The sequence below is a fragment of the Schistocerca americana genome, chromosome X, assembly GCF_021461395.2.
Source record: "Schistocerca americana isolate TAMUIC-IGC-003095 chromosome X, iqSchAmer2.1, whole genome shotgun sequence".
In the NCBI taxonomy this organism is placed as follows: domain Eukaryota; kingdom Metazoa; phylum Arthropoda; class Insecta; order Orthoptera; family Acrididae; genus Schistocerca; species Schistocerca americana.
In genome coordinates this window covers 105,685,811-105,702,021 of record NC_060130.1, presented here as the reverse complement: position 1 = coordinate 105,702,021, position 16,211 = coordinate 105,685,811, and the positions used below count along the sequence as shown (strand labels likewise).

The 16,211-nt window shown below is 35.8% G+C and overlaps 1 protein-coding gene across 4 annotated transcripts in view; it reads left to right on the top strand.

Moving 5' to 3' along the window:
- The window catches only part of LOC124555453 (muscle calcium channel subunit alpha-1-like), a 566,027-nt gene extending 550,904 nt beyond the window's left edge, over positions 1–15,123 (top strand). For 3 of the 4 annotated variants that reach the window (XM_047129373.1, XM_047129372.1, XM_047129371.1), the window contains exons 38-41: positions 1,630–1,749; positions 2,327–2,568; positions 2,903–3,033; positions 13,102–15,123. In XM_047129373.1, coding sequence (XP_046985329.1) covers positions 1,630–1,749; positions 2,327–2,568; positions 2,903–3,033; positions 13,102–13,317 — 709 coding nt within the window. In that variant the 3' untranslated portion in view covers positions 13,318–15,123. Of the gene's footprint in view, positions 1–1,629; positions 1,750–1,934; positions 1,976–2,326; positions 2,569–2,902; positions 3,034–13,101 lie in introns of all 4 variants that reach the window. The other variant, XM_047129374.1, reaches the window with a different exon arrangement.
- Positions 15,124–16,211: the final 1,088 nt, after the last annotated feature.

Below are 16,211 nucleotides of genomic sequence, written 5' to 3'. Positions count from 1 at the left end.
TGAAACTTAGATATTGAAGGATACGAAGATTGTAATCATGTAATACTTGTCACGTAGAGAAAATAATTGCAAGTGCTAAGTCACTCATGCGTCATATATTCAGAAATCGTAATCTTGAGATATTGCGACATTCCACATTAGAATTTCAGCTATTTTTTTTTTTTTTATTTTTTGCAGCTCTTCCCTCATTACAAAATAGTGATCAGGTTCTCCTGCAATGTAAAGATCATTTATACTGAATCAAGTTTCACTCAGTTGTAATCTTACTCTAATAATAAACAGCAGTACCAGCATTTCAATTGTTATCCTCTCAGTCTGACAGATTGTATAATTTTCACAGTATGTACATGTTACATGGTACAGAATTTCTTGAAAAATATGTCAATCACCACAACAGCCCCTTCATAATTAGTAATTATACTTTGCATTTTACATATGAGTCTGCTTCCAAGAATGCCTTGCCTTTTCTTCCTAAAAAAAATAAAATAAATAAATAAAAATTAAAAAAAATACTGCATCTCACTGTGATTTGCCACACTTTTGTAACAGTGCACTGCTCCAGACTAAAACATATGGCTTTCATTTCATCCAGAAATGATGTTATCCATACTCAAAATTTTTTGCAAGGTTATCATTATTGTTCGATCACTTACTCAGTCATTGCAACATCAGTATTGCATATCACCATTATCTCTTTCTAGTTACTACCCATGTAACTACCACTGGTGCAAAACCTTTCCAATTGTTCAGCATTACCACCAACACCATTCCCACAAACATCACTAATATTACAACCAATATACTTGCACTTGCTGCCTTTTCTCACATTCTTAGCCATTTTCTATTTAGCTTCTGTGTTTTTCCTCACTTCATATCATATTTCAACTAATTCTGTGTTCAAAAGCTACAACATTTTTCCTCTTCTCATGTGTTTTCATTTATCCCAAATTAAGGCAAGCTGTTATTCATCACTGGTAAATGTTCTGTGTCTCTGCTCACACTGCATTGTTGCCTTCAGTGCAGAAGGACTCGGGTGCAATTCCTAGCACCACAACAGATTTTTTCTGAGGTAGGATGGTCTGGTTCAGAGTCTACTCAGACCTTGTGAGGCCAAATAAGGATCTGCTTGAATAAAGAAGCAGCAGCTTCATCAGGATTCATCTACTGGCGATAACAACTTGAGGGATTTGTGATATGCTGATCGCATGTGCCATAATCATCAATCTCTCCGCGTACCGCCGTACAGGCAGCAGGCCACAGGTTGGAATAGGCCTAAGGTCTACTCCATGAGTGGTGTTTATGTTTACACTTATTATATAGCTCTGCATGCAGACTGTGTACTAGTAAGAATAAAAATAAATTAATTTTAAACAAATGTAAACCTTTTTAAACTTTATACAAGAGGTTGTTCTTCACTTGCTGCTTTAGATTCATGTATATGACAATCAGCATTATTACAGTGATCATTATTGTACCAACTATAATATCTACAAATAGTGTTAAGAAAAATCATATATTAATCTATACTGTCATAAACAATACATAATTAAAGCTCTTCTCTGTTGCTGGAAAAAAGCTCATCCTTTACAAACACAATGTTAAGACATGTTTTGTTTTCTTGCCATTCAGTTCAACAGGAACACAAGATGCAGTTGTACCAAAGGGTGAAGAGTCAATTCCTCTCCATTCTTTGACTGTGTCAAATGGTGATCCAACAGACCAATCTTATAGCCCGTATCGGGTCATTGGGTAAGTTCAGCAGCACCTTGTTTCAAAACATGTTTTGTTTCATTACATAATAGTTGTAAAAATCAACATCAGATGTGTTAAATTAGAATTTTATTTTGCTTCCTTAATCTTTTTTTTTTTTTTTTTTTTTTTTTTAAGTAAACAAATGAGTTTGACATTTGTAAATTATATTTGTAACATTTCAGCAAACCTGGCTATGGCCAGTTTATACAACCCAACAGCTATGGTAAGCAGATTCCTATTTATCTTTTCAGCTGCAGCTGTAACACCACCACAGTGTGTGAGCATGTATCTGCATGAAAAAGCAGCAGAGAGAGAGAGAGAGGGAGGAGGAGGAGATATTGTGGCACACACACACACACACACACACACACACACACACACACACACACACACACACACACACACACAGAGAGAGAGAGAGAGAGAGAGAGAGAGAGAGAGAGAGAGAGAGAGAGAGAGATATTTGAGATTTGGGGGATTCATAATGGTTTTTTACCAGCTGCCTTCTGACTGTTAACCAATGGAATTCCAGTTACTTAACTTAACTACTAACACATATCCTGATCCCTTGCAGCTTACGCGATGAATACAGCACTGAGATCACTCCCCCAACGCCACCTCCCCGGCGTGTTCGTCTGGGATGCATGGGACGGGACACATCATCCAGCTTTTCACGCATTGCAAGTGGTCTTAAACTGGCTCAAGCACAGGCTATGGCAGTAGCTGTAGCAGGCTTCATGCCTAACACAGTGATGTTTGCTGTAAACCATGGAAGGCACTCTCCTCCCACACATAGAGCATCTTTCCATGGCCGAGGTTAGCCCCAATGAACAACTTCCTTTATGTTCCTGTGACATCTTTAATTTTCATTTTAGAATAAGCTTAATAAACAGTTCATGAACGTTATTAATATATAAAATTTTCTTTTGATATTTGCATGACTAAATAACTACTTCACCATTCAGTAGATAGTGCAAGTATTTAATATGTGTGGGCACATTTTTGTGCATGCTGTTTTCAGTTTGTGACGCATGACAAGTTAACATGGCAGTGTTATGATGTGGTAACATTATTCATCTTGTATGTTTTCATTGAAGATTTCATTGTCAGTAAACACTTTTCTATTTAGTAACTCTGTTCTTTTCTATAGTGTCAAGGGTGGGAGATTCAAATGGGAGTCTTGGTACAGAAAGACTGTCGCATTCCCTTCCTGGTAGTCCAGCTGATCGCAGGCCAAACTTTCCTGAAGTTGTTGGGTCAGCTGAGAGTCTTGTTGGCAGGGTAAGTTAAACCTTCATAACATTGGTGTCAGTCACAACCTTTTTGATAGCCATACAGTTTGAAACACAATACAGGCTTCGTTCTGTGAATGCCTGCACTTTATTTAAATGTAACCTATTTAATACTAGTACCACAGCTGTTAAACCACAAATTAATGTCATAGTTTGTAGCAAGTTTTGTGGCTAAAAAAAGACATTAAAAAATTTTCTTATTATCACCTTGAGCTACTGGTAAAATACCATATTTACACACCCAGTTTTAATTGCCCAATCATCAGGTTCATAAAAATATTCACAGCACCAAATTAAGTGAAATATAAAATTGTTTTCGTCAGGTGATAAAACCGTGAATTATACACTGTTGTCATATAGTAATATAAATTGCATCATCAGACATTGATCATCCATTCAGTAACCTCTGCGTAGCAGGAATCTGTTCAGAACATTAATTCAGATTATAGTTTTAATGTGAATGAGTACACTACCAAACACACTTTTTATACATTGGTGGTGTAGTTTATATTATGATATGACAACAGTGTATAACTGAAGCATGTGCACAAATAATGCTGTATGGCACATTCTGCAGTTTTTAGGAAATCAACAAAAACTGTTAATTCCAGAGAATTATTGCAAAATAATAATGTAATGGCAGACTGTATTGTTTGTCCATACAGACTGTTGAAAGTACTTGGCTGTGTTTTTAAAAATTGTGCTAAGCATAGTTTTCTTTTTTAAAAAAATAAGTAAGTATTAAAATGATAAAACATTGTACAACAATGGATATACAGCATTATTCCAGATCACTCTGTATTCCGCTGTAATGATAAGGTTGGTTAGAATCCAAAAGGTGCAAGAAAGAAAATTATAACCAGATCCAAAATAATATTTGTTGTGAACTGATTACTTTCATTTTAAAAAGGAAACAGAACATAAATTTTTATTAAGTTGCGGCACAAATCTGGCACATTAACCTCAGATGTCCCACTGCAGGTTTTTGTAAAAATGCCTGTATTTTGGCTCCCTATATTTCACGTCCAATAGATCCTTTTTTTTCTCCATATGAAGTTTCATCACCCCATTGTTAAGCAACTGAAAACCAAAAAGCAACAGAAAATTTTTTTAACTGATGTTTGCAACCATGTTTTAGAATACAGTGTCTTTCCCATGGGCGAAGCAGATTACAACTACGACACATGCTTACGCTTTGAGGTTTGACACTACACAGCTTCAGTCAGAGTTTATCAGTAATTTTCAAAGCAGATGGCTTTTTCAAAACCAACTCAGTAGGTCCTATGTCCTTCAAGTCTTCATCATCATATCCTGAATTGTCAGTTCTGAAGGATCAACAAAGACCTCAGCAATGACATGCTTCCATTCTGATTGAGCCATGATCATTGTGAAGTCCTTGTCACAAGTTAGGAAACTGTGACCTGAACATAAAACCTTCTGATGTATTTCTGTAAAGTTATTGCCTCAGACCAGATAAAAATAAAACACTAAAACTCTCCAGTTATTTTTCTGTCTGACACAGTGGTCAGATCGTAAAATCAGTTTGCATTTCATACCTTCTTAAAGCATATTGTAATTGTTTGTCACAAATTTAAGCAGACAGGAAACTATTTTAGCTGAATCTCTCCTTGTAGTGGAGCCAGCCCACAAACTTACTGTAATGTTTCTAGTACCAACATCATGAACCATGAAATTATATGATGGCAGTTGTCTCTGGTAGAATACTATGGAATGTGTCAATGAAAGATAAAGTACAACCTGTTGTAGGTCTACTCACATAACATGGGTATTGTTGTTCCTTTTAGCCATTTTCATATCAATTTTTAGAACTTTGTATGTTTGGTCTCCTTTTGCATGATGCAACTGACTAACAAGTTCAAGATTGTGCAGTTCTGTTTTGTCTGAAGCTTCAAACATTTTGTTGAACAACAGATTGCACTGTCTGCAAGTATCTAACCCTCGTGTTCTGAAATGCAAATTAAAGTCTGTCTGAAATACACTGTGATAGGATGACCTGCTTGTTGATTTACCAGGAAACTCTTGGGTAAACAGTCAATACATTCTGCAGAGGTTGATGTTGAGGTGCAGATATTCTTTTGAGGATTTATTCCAGCAGTAATGGCTCATCAACTTTGGGAAACTCAAAATGTGTTCATGACTTGGAGTTGTGTCATCACTTGATGTGGCATGTAACTTATTGAAATATTTTCCTTCACTGTCTGTAGAAGTCGTCATTCCACCTAAAAGATGGAATCACCACTTTTATGTTGAAGGTTTATGTTGATGAGTCTATATTCATCATTGGGTGATGCAGAATATGTTGAGCAATGCTTTTTTAACACACTTCTTTTGATCAGACTTTGCATTTAAAAGTAGCTTATTACCACAGAATGTATTGACTGTTTACCCAGAAGTTTCCTGGTAAGTCAATAAGCAGGTCATCCTACCACAGAGTGTTTCAGACAGTGGTCTTGCATTTGCATTTGCATTTCAGAACACAAGGGTTAGATATTTGCAGACAGTGCGATCTGTCTTACCTTTCTTTTGTCTGGCTGGCACACCTATTTCCATGCATTCTATCAAGTAAATGGACTGCTCATCTTACATCAGTCCTTGATGTTCTTCGTACAGCTTACTAAATTTCCAGGTTTATGTCTTTGCATCCATCTTTTGAGCACACTTCTGCATTGCATACATGATCCTCAAGCATGCAAACAATCAATATAACTACCCAATATTCAACTGGATTATCATATTTCACAGTTCCAGATTTATTCTTCCTGGACCCATGCTGAGCATCAGAGACAATTTATTGATTGGCAACTCCATGAAGTGCTGTGTGCACATCGACCATATAAGTTAAATTAAAAGGAGGGTCAGTGTTGGTCGTAATATTGATGTTTTATTGATAGCAGAATCGATTTTCGATAACATAGTGATCATCTTCGGTGCTGTACACATTAAACTCGGACACTGGTATCAAGTTATCAATAACCAAAACTGAAAAGCGATTACAATAACTCTTGTGATCGCTTCTCAGTTTTGGTTATTGATAACTTGATACCAGTGTCTTTTAATGTGTACAGCACCGAAGATGATCACTATGTGATCGAAAATCGATTCAGCTATCAATAAAACATCAATATTATGACCAACACTGACCTTCCTTTTAATTTTAATTTTAAGAGACAATTTAGTACATTTCCAGATGTCCTTTTAAATTTTCTTCACCTTCAGACAGTTGGAAATGTAACACTCATCAGAGATAAATTTAAATTTTCGATAGCTATTTTATTTTTGCAGTTCTTTGTGATAAGATTAGACATGCCATAAATTCCACTTGATGATTTTCTTTTTTAGACTCTTTGTATTTAATATGATTTCATCCCCATTGGTTTCACAAAAGAGTTTGGAGATTAAGAAACACTTTATTTTACTTTCTGTATTGTGTGCTTGTTGCTGCCTTATAGAAATTCTTTACAATATTTTTACAATAATTATTGAATATATCGGGAATATCTCATGGCTTATTCCCTATGTAGCTATTTTGAATCAGAGTTGTGTTATGTTCAGGAGTCAGTTGATTTGTTACATTTCTTATAACCATCTTGCCTTTGCTTTGTTTATGGATGTTACCACTTAATAGCCATTATCCACTCATTTGTGTTACAACTTTCATGTGGATTATATCATATTGTCTCTTCTGTGATGAGGTAGAATGGTTATTTTCTCCAAATTCTTATTTTTATTTAAATAACTGCTCAAAACTATTATATTCTGTGCAATTTTTTTTATGAATATGGCAGTGCTTTCATGTTGTTTGTGACTTTATCTTCAAAATGAGTTGCTAATACACACATCAAAAAATGTTTTGCATCACCTTGGTTCCAAGAGTTCTAGAACCTGTACAGAAAATTGGAATAGAGATCAACATAAACATCAATTCCACCCTTTTTATTGCTCATGAAAACCACACATTACATGTTGTACCACCATACAGTGAGACCTTCAGAGGTAGTGGTCCAGATTGCTGTACACACTGGTACCTCTAATACCCAGTAGCACATCCTCTTGCATTGCTGCAGGCCTGTATTTGTCATGGCATACTATCCACAAGTTCATCAAGTCACTGTGGGTCCAGATTGTCCCACACCTCAACGGTAATTTGGCATAGCTTCCTCAGAGTGGTTGGTGGGTCACATTGTCCATAAACAGCCCTTTTCAATCTATCCCAGGCAAATTCAATAGGGTTCATATCTGGAGAACATGCTGACCACTCTAGTCAAGCGATGTCATTATCCTGAAGGAAGTCATTCACAAGATGTGAACAATGGGTTGCGAAGTGTCATCCATGAAGACAAATGCCTCGCCAATATGCTGCTGATATTGTTGGACTATCGGTCAGAGGATGGCATTCACATATCGTACAGCCGTTACACGCCTTTCATGACCAATAGCAGTATATGCCGGCCCCACATAATGCCACACCAAAACAGCAGGGAACCTCCAGCTTGCTGCACTGACTGGACAATGTGTCTAAGGCACTCAGCCTGACCGGGCTTCCTCCAAACACGTCTCCGACAGTTGTCTGGTTGAAGGCATATGTGACACTCATTAGTGAAGAGAACATGATTAGAATCCTGAGCAGTCCATTTGGCATGTTATTCGGCCCATCTGTATCATGCTGCATGGTGTTGTGGTTGCAAAGATGGACCTCACCATGGACGTTGGGAGTGAAGTTGTGCATCATGCAGCCTATTGCGCACAGTTTGAGTCATAATGTGATGTCCTATGGCTGCATGAAAATCATTATTCAACACGGTGGTGTTGCTATCAGAGTTCCTCCAAGCCATAATCAATAGGTAACAGTCATCCACTGCAGTAGTAGCCCTTTGGTGGCCTGAGCATGTCGTCGACAGTTCCTGTCTCCCTGTATCTCCTCCATATCTGAACAACATCACTTTGGTTCACTCCGAGATGCCTGGACACTTCCCTTGTTGGGAGCACTTACTAGCACAAAGTAACAATGTGGGTGTCATCGAACCACTGTATTGACTGTCTAGGTATGGTTGAAGTACAGACAACATAAGCCGTGTACCTCCTTCCCGGTGGAATGACTGGAACTGTTTGGCTATCTGACCCCCTCCGTCTAATAGGCGCTGCTCATGCATGGTTGTTTACATCTTTGGGCAGGTTTAGTGACATCTCTGAACAGTCAAAGGGACTGTGTCTGTGATAAAATTTCCACAGTCAACATCTGTCTTCAAGAGTTTTGGGAACCGGGGTGATGCAAAAATTTTTGATGTGTCTATATAGCCAGTTATGCTAATGGAGCAAATTTGGTTTGATATCAGCCATTGTTCTGTAACACAGAGAGCATGTCTATAACTCTAGTCAGCTGTAAATAGCAATTTAATATCTGCAATAGTGATTGACTATTGGTGAGTGATGTGTAAAATATTCGAGTCGCTGGGGAAAAATTTCTTCCAAAATCTCTGCAGTAATTTATCATTATGAGTGTGGCTGGTATTAAATCAGGTATATTTTTCTGTACAGAAACTCACAAAAATTCCACTGTGCCATTTTTAATTATTTTTGGTACCCTTTGGTGAATTACCATATTGTTACAGTAGCATAACAATTAAATGCAATCAGTGTTCCTTTTGATCTGATAAAAATGTGAAATGGGATTTATTCATCTCTTAATATAGAGTTATCATATTATTTATTTCCTTATACACAGGGAATGTCAAGTTTATAATTAGGCCTAAACATAAGTACTTCTGAAAAAAGTACTCAGCTTGTAAAGATTTTAATGTTGTTTCACCAGGTAATAGTGTGATACAACTACCAAAACAACATTTATACATTTTATATTGACATAAAAATACACAAATTTACTATTCAAAGTTTTAACATTGCTCTCTGTAAATGCCCTTGATAAAAGAATAACAGTTCTCCATTATATGACTGTAGAGCAATCAAGCTCAGTGTTAAAAACACATTCCTATCTCTGCTCAGTACACTGCAACATCTGCGAATTGTTTTTAATGGTGCATGGGAACTCATATTTTTTCATTGCAGCAATCCTTTCTTTCTTTCTTTCTTTGATTTTCTTTTCCTACAATACTGTTTTGATGCTAGTTAAATGGCATCTGGGAATTATGTGATAAAAATAAATAAAACCCTCAAACACACATTGCAAACATTATGTTATTGAATGTAATTTTTTAGTTATCCATTTCTGCCTTTTGAATAAAATTTTTTTTTTTTATTTAGGTGTAAAAATTTTCAGTTACTTCGTCTGTCTACTGATCATTGCAAATTATTTTTGTGTCACTCATTTCTAATGATACAGCTCTGAATTGCATCATCTGGGACTTCATGATGATGATTTTTTCCCATTTAGTTTTAACCAGGATGTGAGCTTTTCTAAATTACTTTTGTGCTGTCCAGAATTTTTTTTCTAGAGTATAGTTTTCAGTCGGAATTAAGGAATCATCTAAAACTAAGCAAGACTGAACATCATTATTTAATGGTACATTTTCTCCATGGAACAAGAACAGATGCAGACACAAATGTTGTGAAAGTCTTCAGAAAATTCTTTCCTAGTCAGAGATATAATTGTTTTCATTTGATTATGGTATGTTGATAATTTTTACTTTTGGACTGCGTAGTTACAACTGAATGAAACACAATTTTTGTGGCATACATGTTTCACCTGTATTCTGTGGAAAGCATCTTTAAAAAAAATGTCAACATGCTGTAATAGTACATACAACTGAGGACAACAGGACTACAAAAGTTGGAGATGTTTTCATTTGATATTACAATTTCTCTATAATTGCTTTCTGTCAAATATGAGTTGACCCCCTTAGTGTACTTTCTTTATTCAGACATCTGTAGTTTGTAAAGAAGTAGAAGTGATTATCTGAATATAAAGCTTTTGTCAGATAACAGACCATTTTGTGACTTCTTACTTTTATCTAATGGTCAGGTCCTCTCTCCTCTAAATTTGTGTCTGGCATTTACAGAGCTTACTTACATTTTGGAAAGAAATTGTTATAAACAGAATGTATTATTTTTGCTTCAATTTTCCTATTCTGATATTCCAGCTCCTCAGGCTACTTGATATTTATTTAGATAACAACCAATATAAGAACACCAAATGGTGATATTATAGGCCTAAAAATTTCATGAAATATTTTCATTTTCAAACTTCTTTCCTAGAAGTAGTAGTCCAGAGATATAAGATAGGGCTTCATACAGACAGGATTGGGTCGTCACGTTCTCCCAATTAATGTTACATGCATAGATAAGGTGAACTGTGGGGACCTGAGTCCTGCATTGAAGCAATCTTATTCCCAGTTAGAGCTTCAGAATTTTGAGTTTGTGAGAAAACAAGAATGCCAAGCAAATTGATATAATGTCTTTTGCTATGGTGCTCAGTGAAGGAAAAGGTCCCAAATAAGCAACTGAAATTTTTGGTATTTTTAGCATAAGACTGCTGCTTGTGTTTTGATATTTTTTTAAATTTTATCATCCCCATGCTCCCCTCTCTGTACTAGAAGTGCTTCTTCAGCTTGGGGATGTTCCTTCTGATATGTTTCTGGTTTCCTTTTTTTTTTTTTTTTTTTTTTTTTTATCATCAATTGATCTAAAGATGTTCTTCTGGGTATAAATTCATCAAATTTCGTTTTCAATGAATCTTTTATCCCTATTACTATTATCACTGTCAGTATACTATTAACACCAAATCAGGGCCAGTTTAAGACCAAAGTAACACAAATGGCCACTTGGAGCACCAAGCTCAAAGGGATGCCAGAGAAACCCAAGTGCGAAATATGTATACATCATAAACCAGAAATAGTAGCAAAAACTGAGATGAGTGAAAGTATTCAGTATTAGAAGCAGAAATGTTGTAGTTGACATGGGTCCAAAAATGAGCTGTTTGCAAGATAATTACAAATGTGTAGTTATGAGCCGTCTCTGATTTCAGTATCAGATATTGACTTTGTTGACATAAATGTAATTGAAATGTAAACTTCTCAGTTAGATCCTCATCTAGTTAAATTTTGTCGCTCATTGGTCTGAGTGAAAGAAGTTTTTCAAAACTGAAGTTGACAAAACAATGGAAACTCCAGGTTGGAATATCAACAATATAAGGGAAAAGATGATTACTACTCACTGTAAAGATGGCACATTGAGTTGCAGATAGGCACAGTGAAAAGACTGTTACACATTTAGCTTGAAGAAAGCTTTGGTTGAAAGCTAAAGTTTTTGGTTGTGCCTGTCTGCAACTCAGTGTGTCATCATTATGGTGAGTAGCAATCTATATTTTTCCCTGTATTGTTGAAGTTGATAAAGATATAATTCCCTCAAGAATAATTGTGCAGAATGTTAACTTTTAGCCATTGAAAATGATACTATGAAGCCAATCAATTCATATTCTGTTCCAAAAGCTTTTTTGGACTGGAAGGCTAGAAAATTTTCAATACAATGTTTTTACACAAGGGAAATACTACACTATGTACACTGAATAACTGTAGAAATTATACATGACTTTATTAATAGAACATTTCTCTTTCATCTCACACAAATGTATATTATTTTCTTCAGTTGCATACCTAAAAACTTTGATCATGTTTATCAGTTTTCAACTACTTTCATTTATAATTTTATAGAATTTAACTACTTATTAGTGAGTCCTCTTCACAAATAATGTACAGTTTATGCAGTTAAACAGTGTCTTATGTTTAACACATCAGTATAAATTTAAATGATTTTTTTGTATTTTTGTCCTACATTTTATGATGGAAAGTGAAATAATTTGTAAAAAGATAATTATCAAACAAAATGAATAACAGAAATTTTATATTCTCATTCAATCCATTCAGGTTAATAGTTAGTGCATTGTTATCAAAGCTAGAAAAATACAATAGGTCTAGTTCTTTCTGCTTTCATCAAAAGAAAAGATTTCAAAGATCTGAGACATTATCAGTGCAGGTTTAAGACCCAAGAAACACAAACTGACATTGGGGTGCTAGGCTGAGAGGGGTGCCAGAGGTGCCACAACTGTTAGATTTCTATACAGGATGTGTCACAGTTAGTAATGGTCATGTGGGATGCCAAATGTGCCAAAGCTGTAAGCTTTCTATTCACTATGTATCACAATTAGTAGCAGCTGATTGGGACATCAAGCTGGGAGGAACACCCAAGCACAGGGTCTGTATAAAGGTGATACCACAATTAGCAAAAGCTGATATGTATGAAAGCAAAAGAGGGAAAAGGTCTGGAAGGGGGTTGTGCAGGTGAGGGAGGGGAGGGGGGAGGGGGGCAAATGAGAAGTGTGTGGAAAAATGTTGTTTACCCAGCCCCAGATCTTAACTTTAATGTAAATGAATGGTTTCTTCTTTCAATATTTAGCACTAGCATAAAATTTTGAAATGTATTTCTTTTTCTAAGGAATGTATATGTATTGCTTATTCTAATTTAAAACATTTCCAAGATCACTAATTTAGTTTTATTTTCATGTGTTTCACAAAGAGCCAAAGGAAAGCCAACTAATGTCTTAGGAGGGGGGTAGGCACCAAATGCCTGAGGGACAATGGGCACCAAATACTATGTTGCTTGTGCGGAAAAATGTTCTTGAACTGACCCTGGGTCAAATCTTTGACAGTATCCATTCCTATAACTACTGGTTACCATATGCTTCAGTTAGTTGTTTTATTATTCCATGTGTCATGTTCGTGATATCTTGCTTTGAAGTGGACCATTTCATCTGCTCTACAAAAATAATATATTTCTTTTGTGAATACGTATCTGCAGATCAACCACTTAAGTGATTCCTGTTCATATTGTAATTGCACTTGTCCACTGTTTATGTCTTTTGCTTATTTACACATGAAACAAGGTACATTTGTCATGAACTGAAGAGGATGAGTGATACTGCTCTACACTTGCAGTTTAAATGCTCTTCTATTTTGTTAAGTAATTTAATGTATGAAAATCAGGAGATGCAGTATTTGATGTGATCCTTATTTGTGATTTGTAATAGGTGCTGGTTGAGCAAGGACTTGGAAAGTACTGTGATCCTGACTTTGTGCGTTACACATCACGAGAAATGCAAGAAGCACTCAATATGACGCAAGAAGAAATGGATCGTGCAGCTCATAGGCTGCTGTTACAAGAGCATCAAGGGAGACCCCTTTCATTCCAGAACTCCGCTGTTCCTGGAGAACTTGTACAAGGAAGTGCCAATCCTCATTTATAGCAGTGGGCCCCTACTCTTTTCAGCCAAAAAGTATTGGCTTGTCTTATAAAGTGCCTCATTTACTTTTCCTGAAAATGGAAAGATAAATCAACCTTGACACAAAGTGTCATTTCCTCCTTATGTGAACTGCCCAAATTCAACAATAGTTGATTGTTTTTCCTGATATACATATACAAGAGGAATGACATAGAGAAACATGACTCATTCACCTGGTATGGCCTTTATGTTGTGTTAATTGAAAATTTGTCATGAAATGTGTGTGATACATATCCAGTGACAGTGCTTTTTAAATCAAATATGTATCCTGGCAGGACCAGGAAGCTGTAAAACACTTGTGGTGAGCATAGTCACATATTTTTATTATTCCAGTGAAGGAATTGTTTTTGGATAATGCATGAAGAAATTGGGTCAGCTTTATTTGCAGCATAATTACCTGCACTATGTGAGCCTCAAGAAATTAAATTTTCAGTATATGTTTGAAACATTTTTTCTTCTCATTTGTCAAAACTAGAGCTTATAGTTAAAACTGACTTGGGTGGTACATTTCAAGGCAAAGCTAATTTTGTTTACTGAATAAGGGAGAAAGTACCATATTATAGTAAACTTTGAGCACATTTCCAATATTAATTCTTTCAACAATTACTGGAGAGCTATTTTATTTTTTGTTCTTTTCCATTATGACAATCTTCATTCACATATGCTGATAAAGTCAGGTCTGGAACATATTGGTTTTGTGTGTTCAGGGAATTTACAAATTCCTCCATTAGGTATTATCCCCATTTTTCAGCCCCTTTCCTTTGCCTTTACAGTTATACCAGAAAGATATAGTAAATATTTTTCCATTCAAGATTGGTGCACAAAATTTTTACAAACTGAACAAAAATTGTGTAAGAGTAGTCAGTCAGTTTTTTTACGAGGAATTTATCTTACTTTTTCATGATGAGTTTGGACTATTACTTGAATACTGATTTTGTTCTGAGGAAGGGTTTTTTTCTGACAACATAGCTAATATGAATACATGCAAAGAAAAAGGAGTTGTAATAACTAATTAATAATAACTTTTTAATTATTTCTCTTTTGGATAATGTATGAAGGGCTTTCCTGTTATTCAGTTAGTCTTTTACCTTTTTTTTAAATAATTTGCCCCTGTAGAAGGAGAGAGACACAAAATTACACTTACATAAATTATTCATTTTGTAGAGTACTGAGCAAATATTTCCTGTTGCAAAATTTCATTTAACTTTTTCATTATCATTGTATTTTGTGTTAAATGAAATTGGTAAAAACAAATATTTTAATCACTGTAATCATCCTTTGGTCATTACAGCTCCTTGCAGAATCCTAAGATAAACGGAGTAGTTTTCTTCTCCTATTTCCATGTGTTTCTTTATGAATGCCAGTTAAAAGATAAAATGTTACAGAATTGTTACTTTTATGCAATGTGGATTTTGTATGACTGTAAGAAATTGTACATGATACTGGATGTCCATTTGTAATGTTATAAGCCTTCTACAGTGAATGTAAGGAAGCCAGTACATTTCCTGATCTCCAAAGCCATTGCTGTTCTTTTCCATATATTTGTGTGTGTGTGTGTGTGTGTGTGTGTGTGTGTGTGTGTGTGTGTGTGTGTGTGTGTTTAAAAATAAAAACTGTACATTTTGTATACCTGAGAAGTTGAAAGGCATTGTACTGAGAAGTTTTTAATCCCACACAAATGTGTGCCTTGTCAAACCATAAGAACCATAAGTAAAACTATTTTTTAATGTTAAAACATTTATGTATAAAGAATATTAAAACTATTCAGACAAAAAATTGTTTTGTCCATTTATCCTCACTTTAAAAGTTTCAGTCTCCATTTTATTTTTTGGCCAAAAACATTTGAAGATAGTAAGCTCTACTTGCAACATTATTTATGTGCACAATAACAAAAATTTATAAAAACAATCTGTAAGTGATATACATTTAACATCTGAATTTGTTTTTTTTTTTTTAAAATTACACTTGTATCACTAATAACTATGTTATAGCATCAATAGCGCTGGCCAATGTGGCCGAGCGGTTCTAGGCGCTTCAGTCTAGAACCGCGCGACCGCTACGGTCACAGGTTCGAATCCTGCCTTGGGCATGGATGTGTGTGATGTCCTTAGGTTAGTTAGGTTTAAGTAGTTCTAAGTTCTAGGGGACTGATGACCTCAGATGTTAAGTCCCATAGCGCTCAGAGGCATTTGAACATCAATAGCGTTCATCTCAATAACATCAATTATGGATGTGTCTTACGGCCTAGCCACAGTGGTTACACCAGTTCCCATCAGATCACCGAAGTTCAGAGCTGTCGGGCTGTGTTAGCACTTGGACGGGTCTGCTGAGCACTGTTGGCAAATGGGGTGCACTCAGCCCTTGTGAGGCAAACTGAGGAGCTACTTGATTGAGAAAAAGTGGCTCCAGTCTCGTAAACTGACATACTGCTGGGAGAGTGGTGTGCTGACTACATGCCCCTCCATATCTGCAGCCAGTGATGCCTGTGAGCTGAGGATAACACAGTGGCCGGTCAGTACTGTCGGGCCTTCCAAGGCCTGGTCAGACAAAGATGGATGTGTCAAAATATCTAAAGCAGAAACAAAGTTATTCTGCTAAACTGTAGTACAATGTAGAAAATGATTTATCATTTGGATCATGCATGAAGAGCTCTGCTGTTATTTAGTCAGAAGTTCCATTAGACTGTTTGCAGTCAAAGTCATTGTATATAAGGATTCACAACACGACAAAACTGTAACAAGGTGTGCAAGACCTACAGAGAATCTATATTTTGGGTAAGGGCTGGCAGGTGACCCTAATCATAAACAAATGTAATTTATTGTACATAAATAGGAAGAAGAATCCATTATCATTCACTT